We start from the raw sequence: 23,117 nt of genomic DNA on the forward strand, positions 1-23,117 counted from the left end.
TTGATTTGATAAATAACTGGTTTGTGTGTTCCCAATATCCCACTTTATGTAGTATTCGGATAGATTTTTTTTGTAAGACATATAATGGCTATAAATTTGTTTTGAATGTATTCCCCCAAATTTTCACACAATATGTTAAATGTGGTACAATGAGTGTGTTATATAGAATAAACAAAGATTTATAGTCCAGGACAAAACAAATTCCTCTTAGAACAGCAACACTTTTGGCTATTTTAGATTTTACTAGGCTGATCTGTGGTTTGCAGCTAAACTTATTGTCTAATATGACACCCAAGAATTTTATTTTATGTACTTGTTGTAAATCCTCACTGTCAATTTATATTTTAATTGGATTATTTTCCTGTTTTTTATTGTTTCCGAATATCATGAATTTTGTTTTATCTAAGTTTACTGATAATTTATTGTTTTTGAGCCAATGTTGTAATTTTTCCATTTCTGTGTTGACCACTACTGAGAGTTGTTGAATGTTTTCTCCAGTACAGTAGATACTTGTATCATCTGCAAATATAAGGTATTTTATAAGGTTTGATACTTTGACTATGTCATTTATATCCAAATTGAACAGTTTGGGTCCCAACACTGATCCCTGAGGAACGCCACAAGTAATGTTTAGTAAATCTGATTTCTGGCCATCTAATTCTACAAATTGTTTCCTTTCTCCAATGTAGCTCCTAATCCAGTTTAATGCCACCCGTCTAATTCCATACCTTTCCAATTTTTTTAATAACATGTCATGATTGATGGTATCAAAAGCTTTTTTGAGATCCAGAAATACACCAATTGCAAATTTCCTTTTATCCATATTGTCTATAATTTCTTCTGTTAACGTCATCAGTGCCATTGAAGTTGATCGGTTTTCTCTGGAACCATATTGACAATCTGTCAGAATGTTGTGCTTTTCAATGAAATTATCTAACCTTTTACTAAAAACTTTTTCTAGTATTTTTGAAAATTGACAAAGAAGTGACACAGGTCTATAATTATTAATAATATGCTTATTGCCAGATTTAAATAGAGGAATAACCTTTGCAATTTTCATTGCATTTGGAAATGTTCCAGTTATGAATGACAAGTTGCAGATGTAAGTCAGAGGGTCTGCAATATCATCGATTATCTTTTTTGTAAGTGACATGTTAATTTCATTCCAGTCCATTGATTTTTTTATTGTTGCATTGATTAACTATTTCCTTAATTTCGATTTTGTCTACAGGTTTCAGATACATAGATGATGTATTTTGTTGTATACAAAATTCCAGTGTATCCACATCCAGTGGGTTTGATTTATTTATTTGTTCTGCTAACTTAGGCCCTACATTTACAAAATATTCATTAAATCCATTTACTATCTCAACTGTTTCATTCAGGGTTTTGTCATTATAAGTAATATAGTTAGGGTGAGTATTAGAAGAATTCTTTCTTATCAAGCTATGTAAAGTTTTCCAAATTCCTTTAATGTTTTGTTTATTATTTTCTAATATTTTAGAATAATATTCTTTTTTACATTTTCTCATAATAATAGTTAATTTATTTTTATAAGTTTTATATTTTTGCTCTGCTTCAAACGTTTTATATTTTATAAATTGTTTATATAGATTATTCTTTTTCTTACATGCATTTTGTAATCCTTTTGTAATCCATGGCTTATATTTGTTTTTTTGCTTGTAATTACAAGGTACAGGTGGACAGTTTTTATCGTAAAATGCTTTAAATATTTTGATAAATATCTCAAAAGCTTTATCAATATTTTTTTCGTCATACAACACTTTCCAGTTCTGCGATTGTAACTCGTTTCTTAAAGCTCTTATTGAGTCTTCTGACATTATTCTTTTGTAAGTGATGTTGGTCCCCTTATTTATTTTTCTGGAAACCTCTTCTAGGATAACAAACACTGGTAGATGGTCACTGATATCATTTATAAGAAGTCCACTTCTCAATTTACTTTCCATGTAATTAGTAAATATCTTGTCAATCAGGGTTGAACTGTGTGTTGTTATTCTACTTGGTTTAGTAATTAGTGGATATAAACCTAAACTATGCATAGTATCAATAAAGTTAGCTGTACTTTTAACCTTGTTTGGATTCAACATGTCAATATTAAAGTCTCCACAGATGAAAATGACCTTTTGATAAATCTTAGCAAACAATGTTTTCATGTAATTTGTAAAGATTTCAGTGTCAGATGCTGGTGCTCTGTACACACAGCTGACTATGATATTTTTCTGCTTCTCAAACTGGATTTCAATAGTGATGCATTCCATTACATCATCAACTCACACTGACATTTTTTCTACCACCTTATATTTTAGATCATTATTTATGTACAAGGCTACACCTCCACCTTTTTTATTCTTTCTGCTTATATAATTGAAGTCATAACCCCTCAGTGGGAAGTCTGCTCCCTTCTCAGAGGTGAGCCAGGTTTCTGATATTGCTATGACACTGAAGGACTTTTTTAGTTGGTATAAATACTCTTTGATTTTTTTCATAATTAGCATAAAGGCTGCGGCTGTTGAAGTGAATAATTGACATTTAAATTTGAAATGTTTGTCTTACTTGTATTTGTTAAATTTTCCCCTCAGGTTGTGACTCATTACAACCAGCTTCATGAAGTAGAAGAGAAAACTCCCTGCAGCCACTTTGAGCTCAGCGTTAACATTGAGGAGTCCAGCGGTAATTGAACGCACCATCTCACACATGCAGGATTTACATCTTTTTTTTGTTTTGTTTTAGCACAATTGGATGTTGAAAATACAGTTTTAATGATAAATATAAACTTAAATCCTTATGGATTTGTCTGCCTAATTAACACTGGAATATAAATAATATTTTTTATATATGAAAATTGCCATCATAAAACTTTGTGAGGCTTTAAAAAAACACACAAAGATATTACTGCTTATTATTGCAACAATAGCAAATAAATCCATTATACAGTCAAGTAATGAGATTTTACATAAAGTTATTTTTATTGTTTCCATTTAACACCAGAAAAGCCTCCAGCTGATGCAGAGAAATCCTACCAGATCACCATCAACGTGAGGTGAGACTTTCTGATACATTTCATGGGTATTTTCATCAATAATGACACATGACGCTTTAAAAAGTCAGCTTTTGCCTTTAAAGCAGCAACAGCTGTTCAGGTTTAACAGATGATCAGGCTTTTGTATTTTTCCCATTTTAAACTGTCTATCATTGTCTGTTGTTTGCAGATCTTTGGGACCCAGAGACGTCAGAATGGTGGTTCTGGACATCAGCCTCCCCACGGGCTTCACCCCAGAAAACTCAGACCTGGAAATGGTAATAAACCTTTTATGGTGGTGATTAGAGGTGGATGACACAAATATACCATAATGTATCATAACAAAGCTGCTCAGTTCTGAATTATTAACATTTGTTTTGTTTGTTTGTGCAGCTGTCCAACTCTGTGGATCATTACATCAGTAACTTCAAGATCGTAGATAATCTGAGTGACAGAGGGTCTCTGATCATCCACCTGTTCAAGGTAAAACAGAGTTTATTAGCGTATGTTACTGGATGGCAGTGAAGGAGTCTGAGTTCACATCTGTTTATTCATTAAAAAGCTTTAAAATTGGAGCTGTTAATGTACTTTTTTATGATATTTTTAATGTATTTACTTGTAATCGCTTGACATTTTCTCAAAATGTTACGTATTGCAAAGTTCCTTTCTTTTAGGCTCTAAACAGCATTCTTCATTGAGAAATATTTTGTTTCAGGTTTTCTTCGTCTCACTAAATCTTTGTTCTGTTTCCATCTTTCAGGTTTCTCACACAGTGCCAGAAATTCTCATCTTCAGGCTCCAGCAGACCTTTAAAGTTGGTCTGCTGCAGCCGTCTTCTGTCACCGTTTACGAGTATTACAACCCAGGTAAGTGAACACGCTTCACACACACGGAGCAGAGTGTGTGTATCAGAAATGAATCTGTATTTTTACAGTGCCTGGTAAAAAGTATTCATTCCCCAAAACTACTGCACAATTCGTCCACGAACAGCAACAGATTTTATTGAAGCTTTACCTTTTTTGTTGTGTAATAACAAAAAGGTAAAAAAAAAATTTTTTGGAGATAAATTCTGAAAAGTAGGACTTGTTTTCAGACTTCTTTGTTGTGACACATCTAAATAAAATCCAGTTTCACCAACTGCCTTCAGAAGTTATGCAATTTCTAAATAATATCCACAAAGCAGACATGTCAAGGATCTAAAGCAGAGTTAACTACTAGGAAGGACAAATATGAATTTTTTTTGTCTCTGATTATGTTTTTTTTTTAAATTTTAGGTCAGTATCTTTTGTTCTAAATACAATATGTTAATGTTTTTGGTTGCAATTTGACAAAAATATAAACATACAACACCATACATGAGGGGAATTAAAACTTTTGAGGCAGTATTCCTAATTTCCAGTTATGAAATTTGACTCTTATGAATGTTCGTGTTGATCCCAAAATATGACCCTTTCTATTCGTAACAATGCAAAGTCGTTGTTTACATAATTTATTGTATTTTAGAAGATTTGTAAAAGCTCCCTCCTCTTCCAGATCACCGCTGCAGTCGTACTTACTCTCCCAGGGAGGACAGGGAGGAGCTCAGCAGGATCTGCGACAACAGCGTCTGCCGCTGCACGCAGGGTAACAAGTGACGGCACCGCAGCTGGAAATCATCACGTATTTACGCTTCTTTCCATAAATCCAACATTACACTTTGTGTTATTCTGTAGGCGACTGCTGCATCTCAAAACCTGAAGATCAAAATTTCCTCAACAAAGAGAGAGAGATATTCGCCTGCACAAGCTTACACCACGGTATGATTTCAGACACAGAGCTGATGTACATTATGAACAATTTATTGAAGAAGAAAATAGACACTAAGTTTTAACCATTTTCATGTTTATATTAAACATTAAATCTGTGTTTCAGTTTGGCAGGTGAAGGTGCTCAGTATGAATCAGAGCTACTACGATAAATATGAGATGGAGATTACACAAGTTATTAAACTAGGTGAGTGGCAACAATGACTATCTATCCATCTATCTATCTATACATATATGAACACCACACCACAAAAATATTATTCTTTTTTAAGTAATTATAAATTGATATGTTTGTTTTTTTTGGTGGGGGGGGGGATTACCTACAACCCTCCAGGTGTGCAGGAGATTAGCTCCTATTGACCTAGGAGCTAGCTAGGCTCCTAGGTCGATAGGAGCCTAGCTAGCTAGCTCGCTAGGTCTTGACAAACAAACAGCCTAATGCTGGTACAAAGTGAACTCCTGACTGGACTACATGTTGTACTTTAATATTTGTGTAACTTTTTAATCTATCTAGCTCACTGGCTAGCTCAGTTGTCATTAACAGCAGACTATAAAAGTACATTTTTAAGCTACTCTATGTAAATTCTAAATTGATAAGTGTGTTTTTTTTCCCTCAACCCTTCAGGTGTGGAGGCTGGAGTTGAAGTTGGTCAGAAGAGGTTTTTCCTGTCGCATGGTGGCTGCAGAGAAGGACTCAACCTCAAACTGGGCTCCCAGTATCTCATCATTGGTCCTAAAGAGGACCAGTGGACCACTGACCCCAGCAACAACAGGTGAGCAAGTACAATATTCTCAGTTCTAGTAAGCATAGAAGCACGTAAACCACTCAGAATTGCTGAATAAGCTTAAAATATAAGACTCTGAGTGACATGCTCTTATGATAGACTGTGAACATTATGTCAACACTGATAGGTTTCAGTACAGATAGTAATTTAATGCAAAAGTGACATTTTAGAACACAAATTACTCAGAAATTCTCTAAAATAAAAAACAAAACAACAACTTAACCTTCTGCAAGCTCTCCATTTCTCCTTTTAAGAAAAATAATCTTTTTAATTTGACTGCTTCTGGTGTGGGGAGATGTCAAATGAAGGTGCATCAGCAGCACTAATGGGGCTAAACTCGTATTTCATTTTTAATCTATTTTTATATATTGGCATTCAGGTTTATCTACATGCTGGGGAAGGACACCTGGGTGGAGCGCTGGCCTGCAGAAGCAGAGTGTTCGAGTATTCCCAGCATGCAAGCCAAATGCAAAAACCTCTCTGATGCCGCAAACGAGCTGTCTGTGAAAGGCTGCGTGGGGTAGTTTCAGCTATTCTTGAGTTTCATTGTACGTCTATGAATGCACGTCTGTAAGAAGCCAAAAAAGATTAAGTAAAAGACTGCTGTACTGTCCGACAACATTAAAAGTGTTGGAGTTTTCTTGAGAGCATATAATTAGACATGGGGAACAATGAGTTAGTGCAAGAAAAGGCCCCACTCAAGAATATATATATATATATTTTTTAAGAAAACAATTGATTTAAAAAAACAACCATTATTGTATTTATTCTTAGGTCAGTAAATATTAAGAAAATGAAACGATGAAAACTGAATTCATAATCTGTGCTCAAATACAGAAAAGATGTTTTGTGTATTTGCACAAATCAGAGTACTGCATTCTGACATGTACTCCAAATATGGAACATTAAAAATACACGTACAACTGTAAGATTACTTCCAGTTTTTCAGAAACTGAACAGCTTCCTTTATTTGTGTAGTTTGATTTAGTGAGTTGAAGTCTACGTATCATGTGTAAAACAATTCTAGTTGTACTTGCAAAAGAGGAGGTTTTAAAATAAAATGGTTTGTGGTCAGGCTAAGTGAGATGAGTGCAGCGCTATGGATATCAGAGCAAAGTTCCTTCCAGTTATTAATTTGCATTATGGCCAAGATGGCGGTAAAGTCAGAACGGTAAAGTCTAATGACCTTGTTTGGTCATTAGAGAAAAACACATTCTGATTGTTTACACAAGAATGCTGTCATTTACCAATAATACAGCATTTCCTTTTTCAGATGTGTTCAGGTGTGAGTCACAGTAGTTAAGTTCAGTTCCATGTCTCCAATAAGTAAAACTTTGAAGAGGAAAAAGAAAACGAAAAGCCCGCAATGCAGCTGTGAAATGATGTCAGAGTTTACAGATGACAGCACACAGCCACTGGTGCATAAAGCGATGGCCACAAAGGAAGAAGGCAGTAATAACAGAGTTTCCAGCTGATACAACAAAGATTTATGTAGATTTATAATGAAGATTTATGTAGATTCTTCCAGAGAAGAAAGGGGAAGTCGGTACAAATCTATAACAGCAGTTGCGTTGAGACGTAACAAACGGGCACCCCGCTTTAGACTCCTGTATCAAATCTTCTCGCTTACAATCAACAGTTTGTGACAAAAGCCATAATAAAATATAAAAAGCTGAAATTCTTGTAGACATGACATCTGCTTCAGATCGGGTTTTATACGTGTGCAGTGATTTGGTAAGATATTCCATCAGTGAATGGAAGCAACTGAAAGTCTCACATTTGAACACACAGTCTTTTTTAACACAAGCGCATGTATTTGGGCTTCAGTAATGTGACTATCAAGACATTAATACAGTTACAGCTAGCATACACATTTTGTTATACTAGTTGATTTTGTAACTTCAAGCAAACTGTACACATATAAAGGAAGTTAAAATGATTATACAACCTGTTGTTCATTTGGCAACAGTGAGTCATCACTTTTCTTTTCTTTTTTTTTTTTTACAAAGAAAAAGCACATATTGCTGATAAAACATTGCATTTTCTCCCCCATTAGATTAATAAAAAAGCACCTGTGGTCATCTTAAAACTTCCACAGTCTTGAGGAATGGGGATCATTTGGATCCCACAATTTTTTTTACTCTGTGCATGGTTACAAGTTTTTTTGAGTGTCTGTGGTTTCAGGAACTGACGATCTGACGGGACAGCCCCCTCGTTGTCTGACCGTTATGCTAACACCGTGGGAGCGTTAAAGGTCTGGCTGCTGACTTCTAGAGCTGGTGCAATGCTCTTACTCTCAAACCTTTTGTTGCTAAAGGCAGGATTCATTATATGGCTGAGGTGTTATGCAGAAATAACTGTGAAATGGTCCTGGGGGAAAAAAAGAGTTTGCAACAGAAAGACTGTTTTTGTGGGTGAGGAGAAATCCATCCACTTCATCTCATTACCTCACATCTACCAACCATGTTTCCTCCTGAAAGTTTGAAAGGAAAGGATGAAATTAAATTGGTTTTAATTTCATCCTTTCAATATCTTCCAGATGACGTCTTCTCTATATATATGGTGCTACACTTTCTGTTTCATTGTGTCATAAAGCAACATTTGTTGAATTGTCCTCTTTTACAGCAATAATAATAGTGACAATATGTATAAAAGGGAGGTTCAAAGCAGAAAGTCCATTCACTGGGCATTTTGGTCCATCCTATTGCTCACCTGGAGGCTGACTGCCAAAGCTACAGGTAATAATAATGAAAAAAGAACTGGACGACCAAAAGTATGTCTGTACAACAATAAATATTAATTACCCGGTTTAGGTTTATTTATTACGCTGTATAACGCATTTGAATCATCTTCGGGTTCTGGGTTTTCAGTTCTGGAAAGAAAAAATAAATGAAAATGCAACATGAATTGCTTTGACAGAGTAATCTGTGAATGATTATTTTACTTGGTAAAGCAAGTCTGTACAACAAATCCTGAAAGAGAAACCCTCCATAATCAGGCTACTCTAACGGATGTATTTAAAAAACACATCAAACAAATATTTTCTCTTTACTAAAGAACATTTTACCAGCATAAAGAAATATTGTCTTTTCTAATAATTTAAATGATGTTAGCGAGAGCTCCGTACCTCTGGCTAAACTTGACAGTAGCGTACTCTACGTTCTTCTCTCCCTCGTCCTCCAGATCAGCTGTGCCGGTTTTACTAGGTGTAAAGTTTTCATACACAGGATCTCTCTGCTTCCTCAGGAACTGGATGCTGGCGTACTGAAGGTCTTCCTGCGACTTCGACAGGCTGCCTTGGCTCTGCAGGACCAAATGCATTTCACAATCAGTTACATCTATTATGAAGTTATAATCCACACAAGTAAAAAAACAAAAACAAATGAATCCAGGAATAATGCGTAGTGAAGCACAATGATGTAGGAACATTCTTACTGAAATTTATTACAGGCCACTAATAAAAACCCAATTATGAATTGGTACTAATCAGAACAGGATTACTTTTTAAACGCTGACAGATCTTATGTCTTCGTAAAGTTACTTGTGTTCAACACTTCTTTCGTAATTCCAGCTTGTCCGCGGTCTGGTGGATTCGCACTGACCCCATGTGCACCAGGTTACATTTTTTATTTTTTTTGTAGTTTCAGGAACTGACCGTCTGATGGATCGACCTTCCCTGCTGTCTGACCGTGACATTTGCTGCCAAGACCGTGAGAGGGTTCACAGACTTGTTTATTTTAATGTCTTTCTACATGTTGATTCGTTTTGTTTCCAACATTTTGGGGGATTTTCATTAGAGAAGTACAATTGGAAACATATTTACCATATATCATATATATTTAATGTTGATGGCACTCTTAAAGAAAACCAAGAGGCACTGACTAAATATCAGTTTTTTTCATGACATATTTATTATTACTGACCCACCAGCCCTGATGCTTTGCTCCTAGCTCCACTCAGAACTTGCTAACTTAACGCGTTAACAGAAGTCAGGATTTGTTAAAAAAAAAAAAAGAAGAAAATCAGTCTCTTATTTCCCAACTGACCTGCTCAATGTTGTTGGGGTTTCCTCCAGGATTAGGCGGTGGTGTTGATGTTCTCCACTTTCTACTTATTAGAAAAAATAGTTAGTGGTCATTAATTGTTCCTAAAAATTACTGCATGGCAGCAGTGCCTATAAAAAAATAAGTATTCAGCCCCTTTGATGTTTTACTCTTATTATTTTTTACAAATAAATTATGATCAACAAAATGTATGTTTTTGACAATATCAAATACCTTCCTTTTTTTAAAATAATGGATTTAATTAAACTCCAGGGAATGTTCAGTGGCTCAGATATTTTTTTTGTATCCATCTCCTGACTGATACTTTCCAATAATTTATTGGAGTGTTCTTTTGTCTTCATTCAAGACACAATCACTCATTGTTGATTTGGATTTGTATGTTTCATTGTAAGGCTGCTAGCCCCAATTGGCCGGACCTCGGTTGAATTCAATCTGCCACTTTAACAGGGTGAATATTTACACAAGCGCATTTTATGTTTTTAATTTATTGTCATTACTTTCTAGAAATCAGTTTTCACTTTGACATTTAAGGTTTTTGTTTTGTTTTATTTGTGAAAAAGCCGAATTTTCTTGATCATGATTGATTTGTGCAAACGTTAAAAAGGTTAAGGCAACCAGAAAGGTGAATACATTTTATGGAAACTTTAGATGTAAGAAATATGAAGCGAAAAAAAAAGATTAATTTACCTCGATATTAAGAAGACAAGGAGGGATATCATGATCAGCAAAATAGAAGCAATAGTTCCAATGAGTACATACATTAATGGCACTGAAAAAAAACACACATTTAGTCACTGAAATTTTTAGTGATTCAACAAAATAAAATTCTACTCTAGTTTTTATTGGGTATCCTCGGTTTAACCCACAGTTTGCACGCTATCTATACCTAACATAAAGGTAATTTGATTATTTAAATGAGAAACGTTTACCTGCCACAACAGTCACAGATAGAGTGGCGTTGTGCTGTCCTAGCTTGTTCTGGACTTTACAGTAATAGTTCCCACTGTGTTCTTCTTGTATGTTGGTGATGGTGAAGCTTTTTTCTGAAGCTTTTAGTGCCTTTTCTCCCTCTTTGAACCAACTGTAGCTAGCTGCTGGGTTAGCATCACTGCTACATGTCAGAGTCACTGATTTTCCCACCATGATGTCACCAGACGGACTCCGAGACACTGAAGGAGGTCTGGGAGCATCTGCAAGAAAAAGTAGGAGTTGTGTTTGTTATCTTTATAATAATGCCAACATATAAAGTTATTAAGTGAAAGACATTGCTTAACGTGCTACTGCTTACATGTAACATTAACACTGACACTTGAGTTCTTTTGTCCCCTGTTGTTTGTGGCTGTGCAGTAATATTGCCCAGAATCATGTGAATTGATGGAGTTGAAGATGAGATTTTTATTTGATTCCATGAGTTTGTTGTCTTTTCCCCTGTACCAGTTGTAGCTAGCTGCTGGGTTAGCATCACTGCTGCAGGTCAGATTCACTGAGTTTCCCTCCAGGATGTCACCTGAAGGACTTATGGACACAGAGGGAACCTTTGGGGCATCTGACAAAAACAATAAGTAGACATTTACTAAACATGAATGAAATGGAAATACTTCTTGATATAGAAAAATGAAAACTTACAGAGAACATCTAGAAACAGAGATGAAGAGTTTTGTTCTCCATGCTGGTTCTGAGCCTTGCAAACGTAGTTTCCTCTGTGCTCTGAGCCGACAGCGGCGACATGATAAACCTTCGATCCAGTAAGAATGATTTTATTCTCCTTGTACCAGTTGTAGCTAGCTGCTGGGTTAGCATCACTGCTGCAGGTCAGATTCACTGGGTTACCCTCCTCTATTGATCCAGAGGGGTTCACCGACACAGAGCAGCTCTTTGGACCGTCTGAGTGAGGAAACAAAATGAAGGCCTGAAGATGGATTTGTATGTTTCAAATTATATTACAGTTATATTAAAAGTCTATGGCTGATTTTCTGAACTGGTGACCCAGTAAATGAAACAAAAACCTGCTTTACTGTCTAATCTTCAAACAGACAAGCACCCAAGTTTCTGTTTTAAATCTTAAAATTCAAAAATCAGACAGGAAAATCTGAGTGCCACACTGGAAACTTCAGTTCTTTAGCAAGTTTTACCTCAAGCCATGACTTTTAAAAACATTTTCAACTTCCTGTCATGTTCAACCTTATCTTCAACAGAATCAGCAGTAACTTTATGTTGTATTTTACTCACATTTCACATTAATATCAATACTTGGAGACGTTTGGCTTCCCAGGTCATTTCCAGCTGTACAGTAATATCTCCCAGTATCAGAGACCTGGATGGAGCTGAAGACTGATTGTTTTTCTGTTCTGAGAAGTTGACCATGTTGACCTTCATTCACCCTGTAAATGTTGTATTTAGCTGCTGGATTAGCATCACTGCTGCAGGTCAGAGTCACTGAAGAGCCTTCAACAGTTTCTGAGGGCGTCACTGACAGAGCGGTGTTCAGTGGAGCATCTGGAGAAAACATGAGAATAATACATCAGATGAAGCTCATGACTTTGCAACTTGAAACTCAGAATCACAAATATCAATAAATTTACAAAAATGTGGAGATAAATGTATTAAACTTGTGGCATCACATTCAAAATGTAGCTACAACTGTGAGCACTTATATTGTAATTTCTTGGTTTCTTAAATTCAGGATTTTTATTTTTTCTAAAGTCTCAAAAGCTTTTTTACTCTTTAATGTAATGAGATATTTATGTGCAGCATTTTGAGGAAAGAGATTATTGTAACAATTTGAAATGTGACTGTAACATTGGAAATAATGAAAAAGCAAATCACTGAATACTTTCAGGCTGCAATGGGAATCTGATGGAAAATATGTGGAAAGAGCAACAGATTAGGGTGATGGGAAAGAGGCTCTCCAACCTCAAAGACTTGCAACTTATTACCAGAGATAAATAATCAATTATTTAGTGGAGATGTGTGAAAGGTTTGTGCCGAGACACGTTTTATTGCTGTAACCTCACTGAAGTGAAAACTGATTTTGATCTGACATTTTTGTAGATAAAAGCAGATGTTTTTATTTTCAGAAATTGCAAAAATGTACAATGTTTTGATCTTTTGAGAGATGCCTGTCAAATATAACAAATTTCTTGGGTGAATTAAAATATTTTTAGATCTAAACCTGCCAGGTGAAGAGGTACAAACTTACACACTGCAGGAGATGGAACATGATCATAACCTTTTATGGCACATTGATATCTGTGTGAGGTGTTAAATGAGGACAGGAACAGATTATTATTCTCTGTTGTGATTGGTGTTTCATCCTCCAACCAGACGTAGGAAACTGGACGAGGCAGCTGACAGTCAGTGTGACATGTCAGCTGGATCCTGGTTGGATCGTCTAACCCGTTTACCTTCACCTGCAGCTGTGGGTCTATGAGGACAAAAAGCATAATTTTGTGAAAATTACACAAATATATTTATTTCGAGGTTAAACTGTAATATTTGCAACATCTTAAAACCAACTGACTTAAATAGTTATTACCTGTGACAGATAAAAAGACTCCAGGTGAACCAGTGTATTTTCCATCTGGATGGTTTGTTGTGAACCTGAACTTGTACTCTTTTGAGTCAGTTTGTTTCACATTAGAGATTTTCAGATTGCAGTATTTTTTTGTGCATGGATATTCCACACGACCTGAATAGTCTGTGTCACCTTTCAGTGCCACATAATTTCCATTACTCACTTTTGTAAACCAAAATGTTTCCTTTATAACAATCTGTGCATTTTTGTATGTGTCTGGGTAAGTATAGTTGCAGCTCATTTCCACTGTTGATCCTTTTAGGGCACAAATGGAAGGACCATAGGTCACACCCCAGCCATCCTGACCACAAACATCTGGAAGAAAAAAGACAAAACAAATCTTAGGTAAACTGTTTATGTAAACATATTTTAATGAATCTTAAATACATTTTCAAAATGATAATAATCTGTCTGCTAAAATCTTTGAACATTTGAAGAATCCGGGGTCTCGTCTACAAAGGCTGCAAACATCAAACATTTATGTGCTCTTGAGTTTCCACACTAAGTTAAAATCAATAATCAAAGTTTATATCAATAATGAACTAACAGAGAATGTTAGTGAAACCACGACTCTTTCTACACCTCTCAACTTGTTGACACCTAGAAAGAAAACTGGAAAACTGTTAGTATTGTAAGAATAACTGTACTCTGCATGATGAACAATCTATATATCAATATATTATAATATCATCAGTGCTTATTAAAACAATCATCTGGGGCCAGTTCTAGTTTTATGGGCCTTAAGCAGAATTTAACTTGTGGCCCCTCCTCCTGTGAAGAGCATCACCATCATTAACAGGATTCAGTTCAGATCTGGTGGAATCTGGGAGAGTCGAGTTTAATTAACTGAATATAAAAGCAATAACTGATAATTGATTATTAATTGATGAGATGATTATTGAACTGAACTCAAATATAAAAAATTATAAAACTTCAAGCCTCAAATTGTAATTCCTTGAAATCCTAAATTAAATGGACCAGCATTTTAAATGGGTTAATCTATCAATATTGAAAGTATAAAACATCTTAATGGTGATTCTTAACTTCAATGAACTAACAGAACAATTTTAAATCCATTGTTTATATTTGGCCTCAGCCTGTCTCTGGTATCAACCATGTGGTTAGGAATAATAACAGCAGCTTTATCATTATTATTATTATAGATGCATCAATGTAAAGCTGAAGATATTATTATTATTATTATTATTATTATTATTATTATTATTATTATTATTATTATTATAGATGCATCAATGTAAAGCTGAAGAAAATCTCCTAGGATGATTTAAAGTCAGTCCTTCTGTGTTTGGAGCTGCAGACGATGTTTCCACATAATGATTCTCTTGTTGCTGTTTTCTTTCACCATCTGACCACAAAGTGACTGTCAGATTAATCCAGACTCAACTAGTCAGCAGCTTGTTTTCTGTTCAGTATTTAATATTCAATAATATTTTATTGAGCCCCAAAAAATCTGAATGGCAGCCAGATTCATCAGATGACCTTAAAGTTCAGTTGAACTGGCCCAAAGTTAAAGCCCAGTTTACAGTGAACTCTTTCCACTAAGATCCTGACTGAGTTTTAGCAGCTGTGAAGAAACAGGCAGCTGTCATTCTGTCACTGGAGCCTGTTTAGATTTATTTACTGGCATGTTTTCTTAGAAATGTTTTTCTTGTAAACTGTGTTTTCATATGCCTCATTTTGACATTTGTCTAAAACTTCCCTCACAGTAAAAGTTCCTCTTTTACGCTCAAGAAACAAAACACGACTTATTTCTGTCTGTCTGTGTGAACTGAGGAGTTTGTTCTTTCATTTCCACTAAATTTCATGTTTATTAGGATGTTCAGAGTAAATGTGTTCACTATGCACATTATCACTGCATAATGCTTTGTGTGCATGTTTTGTTTTCTGGATTTAATCATTCATCACAAGTTAGTAGGAAAATCCATGCAAGTTTTTGCTAAAGTACAAAAGTGAAGTCATTTCTGTTTCAGGTTCTAAAATGACCTCAAGGTCAAAAACACACAACAGATTCTCCTCATTTCTTTTAGTCAAACTAAGATTATTTCTTATTTACAATGAATGTGCATGAAATGCTTATTTATAAATTAAACTTCAAGTGTTAGAAAAGTTTTAAAAATATTTACTTTTCCTAAAAGAATTCAACAAAATTCCTCATTTTAGCTGAAAAGGTTTTCATCAAGTCATTTCCTCATTAAACTTCTTGCAACACGACAAAGATCTAATCTAAAACATGAAACACTTAGAGGAAGCTCATGCAGTGAATTTTAAAAATATTTGTCTTTAATCATCCATCCAGTCAGAGATTATTAAATATTATCAAAGACGACTGACACACATAAAGTCTATCTTTGGAAAAACTTTATAAAAATCTGTCAGGACTTTTTAATAGTCTAAAAAAGTCTATGCAGATTATTTATAACCTTTATTCAGTCTTAACTTTACAACACAAACATTCCTAAATATATTGTAATCAATACATTTTTTCCCCGGAATAATTTTGTCTAGATGCTTTAAATTCAGATTTTTTTCTTACTTCATAAAATCTGAAATCTAAATGTTTGAAGTGTAAAATAAAGTTTCCTGCTCTTTACCTGCTGCCATCAGAAGGACAATAACTCCACGGATCACTGCTGAGAAACTCATAGCTGCTGCTTTCATCTCTTTACATGACAGAAAAATGGCAGAGACTCAACTTTAGTCTGCAGAACAAAGTAACAGGAAGTTATTTTCACACAGAACTTTATGCAAATGAGATGAAGAAGTTGAGAAGAAGCTCCGTTTCCCTCCTCTTATCTGTGTGGTGAGCGGCTAATGGCGACACATGATGGTAGCAGATAGGTTGTAGAAAAACGGGAAGAATTTAAAAATATTCTGCTGTGTAATTCAACTCTGATCTAAAGAAAACAAGAAATGTCGTATATAAATAATAATGCTGATATATTTTTAATTGTTTAACACATCTCCCAAATTACACAAACTAATGAAGAAACATGGGCAAGTAAATATTGTTTTAACATCTTTATATATGACACACAATCAAAATCAGGGAGCCCCGACTGTAGTTGCAATGCAAAATAAATGGCCAAATATGGTAAATAAAGTTTGTCAGTGAACACACCCATCAACCTTCACACATAAAATCCTGATTGTTCACAAATGTTGTAACATTAGATTGATAAAACATCATGATGCATGTCAGACACCAGCTGTAAATGGACACTAAACGTTGTCAATATTCCACTCATGTCAAAAAAACACAACTTTGTAATTGCAATGTTTCCATCTAATAAGAAGCGAAATTAAAATCATGTCTGAATAAGTTTGGCCACGAGAAAAGTTGTTAAAAGCCATCATCCTCCTACTACTTCCTGTTTTCTTCTTCATGGTTTGTGCCAGTGGTTGTTGATCATGTGACTTTCTTGTTGCCAAAAAAAAAAGTGGTTCCATTACATTTTTGTGAAATAAACCAATTTTGAAAAAAAAAAAAAAGAAAAAGAAATCTCATCCGAGGTGCCAAAACTTTTTAGTTTTTGAAAACTGGCATGTTTCCTTTAAGCAAATGTATTTTCAAAATGTCAAATCACAATTATTTGGTCAATGGAGACGCATCTACTGAACAACAACATTTCTCTCTTGTTCACAGTAGAACAGCGTAGCTTGTGAAGCTAACAGTCGTTAAGTTAGAACTACAGATCCAACTCAGGCAACATTTACTTTAAACACAGAAACAGAAAACTCACACAGGAAGGACAACTGGACAAGCTGATTCTCAAAGTGATGTAACTGGTCTGCATGTTTCAGGTAGCACACATCGACAGGTTGGATATTTTTGTTAGAACACCTGCTATAAACATCTGAACATTTCTACATGTGGTCATATTTATTTACAGATTTTATTATTCTTATGCAGCACTCGCTGGCCGTGTTCTACATGAGATGCATTTAGGAGAAACAACATTTAATGTAGAGGATGACCACACAGACAAGAGGTTCTTACGTTGTCTCTCTGCTGAAGCCAGTTGGAGTAAGGTAAAACTGAGACGTGAACATACAAACTTTCAGAAATAATACACAGTAGCAAACAATACAGCAGTTTAAAGAGCAATAAATTTGCTCCAGAGAAAATATTTAGTTCAAGGCTGTAAAAGCTCTTATAAAAGAAGTACTGCTTTCTTACAAATGGCTAAGTTATTCTTAATCAACAAACAATCCATTGCAAATACATAACAGTGCTTTCAACGACCAACTGAATCGCAGTTGCAGTGTTGCTGAGAAAACCATCATGCTTTGTTTTCTCCTGCCTGGTCTGCTTTTTATGACACCAAAAACAAGACTCTTAAATGTCGTAACTAAATTCGGCCACTAGATGGCAACAACTGGACACTTCCATAGTATAAACCTGTGAAACGTCAAACTGACATACAACAGCCACTGTTTGAAAATGTTTATTTCTGCCATCAGACATCATCGTTTGGTTCAGATCTCATTTTACCATGAATTTGAATCCTGTCCATCTAAGCATGAAGTTTTAACTTGATTTCACGTTGGGTTGGTTTGCTTCTCTCTCTCCTCCTGCGATGCAATAAAGGCTCTCAAGGTTGAGATGTTCTCATATTCAGGACACAAGTCCAGCTATAAATGGGAATCAAATGGTGAGAATGAAAAGGGTTGTTCATTAAAATACATTTAGCTGTTTACGCCGTCATCAAAGGCATTACATTAGCTCCAATGACGCTATTTTAAGTTTTTTATCTCGCATGGCATTTGGACGTCTTCTCTCGTTCCTTAAATATGTTTCATCTCTCGTGAAAAAGGCGTCTTCATTTCTAAACATGGTTTGATGCAACAGGCTTATAAGTTGTAGGTCAGGAAATGATGCCAAAAGATGCATAAACTAACGAGACAGGGAGGACAGAATGGCATTTTTTCCTTTATTGCTCTGAATATTTATGAGCCTGTTGCTTCCAACCATCTTCAGGACTGAAGAAACGAAATCAAAGTCCACTTGCCTTGACCTGAGCTTATGATGATCATCGCTCAATGAGCAAGAGTCTCTACCAGCAGTGCATCAAGTTTAACCTATTAATATATAAATAGTTTTTTATTTGATCAAATAGGATCTTACCTCTATGTTCTCCACATGTTCCTTCGATTCAGTTTTTACGTCAGTTGGTTTCTTCTTCCTGAGTCAAGCAAATCCAGTATTTCAATAACAAACGGGTGAAAGTATATACAGTACTTATAGGTCAGAACATACAAGTTTTCGCTGATATTACCTCGTCCAAAGAGAAACAACAAACAGAAGAATCATCATCAGCAATGCGGCTGCAGCCAACTTTGTGATGTTCATTATCTTGAACGTCATGTTTCTGTTCCCTAAAAAATTAGACAAAGCAATATTTTAATGGAAAATAGGAATATAAACACAAAGTGTAAACAGAAATGGACATGCCATCACAATAGATAGACAACAGAAATGGATGTCTTTGCTGACTTACTTGCTGCAACAGTAATATGTATGGCAGATTTGTGACTTCCTCTGCTGTTGTGAGCTTCGCAGTAGTAAAGTCCACAGTGCTGTCGGCCAATATTTGTGATGGTGAGATTTTGTCCTGAACTTTGAGGCGTTTTCTCATTTTCTTTGAACCAGGTGTAATTAGCTGCTGGGTTTGCATCACTGCTGCAGCTCAGTGTCAGTGAAATGCCCTCCATGATCTCACCAGACGGACTCAACGAGATCAGGGGAAGCTTTGGAGCATCTGGATAAAAGGAGAATTCATGCAGTCATAAGGAGGATCTTAGAAACTAGAGACATTTGTGGCATGTAAATATTTCGCTTGGAGGAATCAAAGTCAAATAATGTCTTTGTTGTTACTCAGGTGAAACCTTGGCGTCAACTATTTGCCAGCAAATGTAACAAAACCAGAGAAATATAACCATACAGATTAGTTTATTCTTCTTGAGGTGGATTTTTTTTTCTTTTACTTTTGAAACTCAGAAATTGCCAGAAATGTTTTTGCTTTGGCAAGAACTGTTTTCTATTTGTTTAATTGAGGCATTTTGAAATACTTAGACATTTTAGCAACAGTGTGCATGATAATTTTTTGCCATCTTTTTGAGATAGCAAGAAGCTTCATGCATATAATAGTACATCTTATTTAAAGGAAAACTATTTTTTACATTCCACGTCGATTAAGATGCTGTCTGAAGTTGTCGTTTGGAGAACGTTCCCAGCTGCGCAGAAATATTTTCCAGAATCAGACGACTCAACAGACCTGAAAACTAGTTTTGGGCCTTTGATGAGAGGATTGGCTTCATGCTCCTTGTACCACATGTAAGTAGCTGCTGGATTAGCATCAGCGCTACAAGCCAAAGTCACTGAGTCTCCCTCCACTACTTCACCTGAAAAACTACGTGAAACAACGGGGAAGCTCGGTGGATCTGAAAGAGAGCGAGAAAAAATATCATTTTAGCATTTGGATAACCTCTGTGTCAATCTTTTTTTCTTTTTTTTAGCTTAAGCTAGAGTATGAGTGTTTGGCAACACTGGTAATAGTGTCCAATTGTGAAAACAACCTAACTGCTCCTGAAAAATATGCTTATTTCTTGCTTATGTTCCACAATTTTATACTTTTAGCACGACTACTTGACTGACGTTTATAAATGTTTGTAAAATATGGTCTGAGGAGAGGCGTGATCATAACGTTTTACTTGCAAGCTGTGAAAACTAATTTTCCTGAGTTTAGGTTGGTCGCTTTGAACTTTATTTTTCAGTCACTTACATTTCACATCAATAAAAATGCCTTCAGATGTCACTTGGTTCAGCATATTCTCTGATGTGCAGTAGTACTCTCCAGAGTCAGACGAATGGATAGACTCAAAGACGAGTTGCGAGTCGTTGCTCAGAGGCCCAGGATTGTTCTTCTTGAACCAGATGTACTTAGCTGTTGGATTAGCATCACTGGAACAAATCAGGTCCACAGAGGTTCCCCTCACTATTTCACCAGAGGGTCTTAATGCCACAGAAGGAAGCCTTGGTGAGTCTGGAAGGAAAAACATGAAGACTTTCAAAACTTAAGGAGATTTCTGATAATGGGTTTTGGGCAAAACTAAATCATTTGCTCATAATTGTCTATGGGAGCAGTTGTACAGAAGGGCTGTTCCCTGGTCACAAAACTGATGTGTTGCTAACTTGGAGCATTTTGGGAGCCAAATTGTAATTTGTTTTTGATGACATTTAATAATTAGACACCTGTGTCTAACAATGCCGTCCAAAAAAAAGCACATAAAAGAAATTTTTATTCAGAAAGACATTCTCATAGAGAACAGATAAATAATATTAAATAGCAAAACATTCACAGTACGTTGACTTACAAAAAAAAATAGACGCACTCCGTCACCTTTAAACTCACGTGGCTAACAGAAACTCTACAAATTCTTCACAAATTCATTCTACTTCCACATTAACACGTAAAATACAAATGATTTACCTCACTGGCCGCTTTATCCTGGAGGGGTTAAGAAAAGAACCTCTCGGCGTACATCTTCTTTCAACTTTGCTGCTAGAAACGCTTCTAGAAACTTCTCTAGCGACCAGAAAAAGAAAGCACACACTACCCTCTACTGAGCGCGGCGTGCAACTGAAAACAGATCCAAACCAAACACTGGTTCCTCTCTGGAAGCACCCTGCATTACTTCAACTTATTTACTCTAACTCAAAACCACCAAATCATCTCAAACTGCACAACTGCCACCGATGGCAGCCAAACTTACAGTTTTTGACAATCTTTGGAGATTTTTCTACAAAATCCTCTTTGATACTACTTGCTTTCACAGTTTGTTGGTGAACTGAAGTTCTGCTTTACAGCTTTTTCCACTGCTGCCTCCAGAAACAACAAAAACGTTTGCAAGTGTCAGCTGAATCGCTCTAGGTGACATAGGAAGAGGGGTGGCAGGTGTCAAGACAGAAATGCATGTAGTTACTTTAGCAGAGTCGCTCAAATATACCTTTACTGGCACAGTGTTTTCACGCTTGAAAAAAGGTGTGAAAACATTGGTCCCCAGTCAACTTGGTTTGTATGGGGACTAAAATTGCAAGGTTTGTTATATTTTCAGCTGCTGTGGCTTGCTTTCATGCTACACTACGTCCATCAATTTTCTTTACACCCTTGTCCCTTGGTGGAGTCGGGAGGGTTGCTGGTGCCTATCTCCAGCTAGTGTTTTGGGCGAGAGGCAGGGTCACCCTGGACAGGTCGCCAGTCCGTCACAGGGCAACACAGAGACACACAGGACAAACAACCATGCACACACACTCACACCTAGGGGCAATTTAGAGAAACCAATTAACCTGACAGTCATGTTTTTGGACTGTGGGAGAAAGCCGGAGTACCAGGAGAGAACCCATGCATGCACAGGGAGAACATGCAAACTCCATGCAGAAAGACCGGAGCTGGGAATCGAACCCAGAACCTTCTTGTTGCACTGCAACAGTGCTATCAACTGCACCACTGTGCAGCCTGCTGCACTACGTCAAACATTAAAACTGATTGAACAACCTGTTCACCTCCTCGCCTGTGGTGGCGCCAAGAACTATGGAAGGGACTGTCACGAAAACCTCCAAAGAAGACCAGTGCAACTTCCTTCTTCACAAACTGCAACCAAAAATGAAGTTGCGTCCAATTTTAGAGGTTGTAGAACTTCTCTTTTGTCTGTGGTATTAAAAAAACAACAACAAAAAAACACGAGCCATTTCTCCCTGTAGTACTAGACTTGTGCAATCATTTTGGCTCTATTGACCCAGAATGCTTTGAGCTGTAATTCGCTGCCTGCTTTCCGAGTGTTCTGCTGTCCACTTGCGTCCACATATGAACCGCAACAAAGCTCACTTCAACTTGAACTGAGCCCTAGGACTTTAGGTGGACCAAAGTTCCCTTTTTGGGTCCCCATTGGAGTTTGATTGCATATTCACACCTCCCCGAATCAACCGGACTGGTGTGAATGCACCCTAAGTCAACACTCTTAAGAGTAAGTTGAGACAACCTCCACAAGCCCGGCAAAAATATTTTACTTACTTACATTTTACGTCAATGAAGACGACTTTAGATGCCCTTATTCTCAGGACGTTCTCAGCTTTACAATAATATTCTCCAGAGTCAGAGGATTGGATAGACTTGAAGACGAGTTGTGAGCCTTTGCTGAGAGAAGCAGAAGCGTCCTTCTTGTACCAGGTGTATGTAGCTGCTGGATTAGCATCACTGGAACAAGTTAGAGTTATTGGGTTGCCCTCCACAATGTGACCAGAGGAACTCATCGACACAGAGGGAAGATTCGGCATGTCTGGAATAGAAAACACAAACTACTGTAGTGCTTTGTAATGCCAAACATATAATTTCTAGCACTAGTTTTTACTGAACAACAAAATGTTAATTTTCTCTTGTATTGAGTCAATAGAGTTGTTTTATGAGATGCTTTCTTCAAACTGAACAACACGTTACATCACCAACATGAATCTTCAAAGCAATGTGTAAAACTCAACTGACACACTGACGGAGACGGGAAATTCCTGTGTCCTGCTGCAGCGCAAGAAATGCGGTCGGCGTCAGAAAACATGTATGAAAAAGACGAGGAGGTCTGCATCAAAACGTCCTGCCCGTTCTTGATCCAGATGTAAGGATGTAGGTCAGGCAGACATTTGCTTTTGCACGTCATCTCTGCCAGAGTGCCGTTCTGTCTGCGCTCCCATTTGATCACTTGCAGCTCGACGGCTGAATTCAAGAGAACACATCAGAAACTAAAACCATGTGATCATTCAACACACTAAAATAAACA

At 36.4% G+C, this 23,117-nt stretch overlaps 3 protein-coding genes across 4 annotated transcripts in view; 1 reads left to right on the forward strand and 2 right to left on the reverse strand.

Annotated features, from left to right (window-relative positions):
- LOC103462501 (venom factor) overlaps positions 1-7,629 on the forward strand; it is a 28,387-nt gene extending 20,758 nt beyond the window's left edge. For both annotated transcript variants that reach the window (XM_081604476.1, XM_081604500.1), the window contains exons 35-44: positions 2,601-2,691; positions 3,010-3,061; positions 3,231-3,318; positions 3,434-3,523; positions 3,801-3,906; positions 4,574-4,663; positions 4,753-4,836; positions 4,952-5,032; positions 5,471-5,618; positions 6,010-7,629. In XM_081604476.1, the coding sequence (XP_081460602.1) occupies positions 2,601-2,691; positions 3,010-3,061; positions 3,231-3,318; positions 3,434-3,523; positions 3,801-3,906; positions 4,574-4,663; positions 4,753-4,836; positions 4,952-5,032; positions 5,471-5,618; positions 6,010-6,154 (975 nt within the window). In that variant the 3' untranslated portion in view covers positions 6,155-7,629. The remainder of the gene's footprint in view (positions 1-2,600; positions 2,692-3,009; positions 3,062-3,230; positions 3,319-3,433; positions 3,524-3,800; positions 3,907-4,573; positions 4,664-4,752; positions 4,837-4,951; positions 5,033-5,470; positions 5,619-6,009) is intronic.
- Positions 7,627-17,004, reverse strand: LOC103473109 (B-cell receptor CD22-like). The gene is made up of 11 exons (XM_081604507.1): positions 15,881-17,004; positions 13,230-13,583; positions 12,894-13,118; positions 11,924-12,190; positions 11,321-11,578; positions 10,983-11,240; positions 10,624-10,884; positions 10,382-10,463; positions 9,677-9,737; positions 8,758-8,933; positions 7,627-8,502 (listed from the first exon to the last, which is right to left on the reverse strand). The coding sequence occupies exons 1-11, from the start codon at positions 15,945-15,947 to the stop codon at positions 8,427-8,429; spliced, it is 2,085 nt and encodes a 694-aa protein (XP_081460633.1). The 5' UTR covers positions 15,948-17,004; the 3' UTR covers positions 7,627-8,426.
- Positions 17,005-18,642: 1,638 nt separating this feature from the next.
- On the reverse strand, positions 18,643-23,082 carry LOC145553654 (cell adhesion molecule CEACAM5-like). The gene is made up of 5 exons (XM_081612428.1): positions 22,793-23,082; positions 22,365-22,634; positions 20,072-20,332; positions 19,460-19,730; positions 18,643-19,056 (listed from the first exon to the last, which is right to left on the reverse strand). The coding sequence occupies exons 1-5, from the start codon at positions 22,995-22,997 to the stop codon at positions 18,744-18,746; spliced, it is 1,320 nt and encodes a 439-aa protein (XP_081468554.1). The 5' UTR covers positions 22,998-23,082; the 3' UTR covers positions 18,643-18,743.
- Positions 23,083-23,117: the final 35 nt, after the last annotated feature.

Source organism: Poecilia reticulata, chromosome 1, assembly GCF_904066995.2.
Source record: "Poecilia reticulata chromosome 1, P_reticulata-male-v2, whole genome shotgun sequence".
NCBI lineage: Eukaryota > Metazoa > Chordata > Actinopteri > Cyprinodontiformes > Poeciliidae > Poecilia > Poecilia reticulata.

What these genes read in the sequence shown, in the direction of transcription:
- LOC103473109 (XM_081604507.1), bottom strand. Translation starts at nt 15,947, where the DNA reads ATGAAAGCAGCAGCTATGAGTTTCTCAGCAGTGATCCGTGGAGTTATT. An exon ending in AGTCTTTTTATCTGTCACAG is followed by an intron (nt 13,119 to 13,229) that starts GTAATAACTATT and finishes TTGTCCTCATAG; the next exon opens with ACCCACAGCTGCAGGTGAAG. An exon ending in TCTGTTTCTAGATGTTCTCT is followed by an intron (nt 11,241 to 11,320) that starts GTAAGTTTTCAT and finishes TGTTTTTGTCAG; the next exon opens with ATGCCCCAAAGGTTCCCTCT.
- LOC145553654 (XM_081612428.1), bottom strand. Translation starts at nt 22,997, where the DNA reads ATGACGTGCAAAAGCAAATGTCTGCCTGACCTACATCCTTACATCTGG. An exon ending in ACATTGCTTTGAAGATTCAT is followed by an intron (nt 22,635 to 22,792) that starts GTTGGTGATGTA and finishes AGTTTGTGTTTT; the next exon opens with CTATTCCAGACATGCCGAAT. An exon ending in CGTCTTCATTGACGTAAAAT is followed by an intron (nt 20,333 to 22,364) that starts GTAAGTAAGTAA and finishes TTTTCCTTCCAG; the next exon opens with ACTCACCAAGGCTTCCTTCT.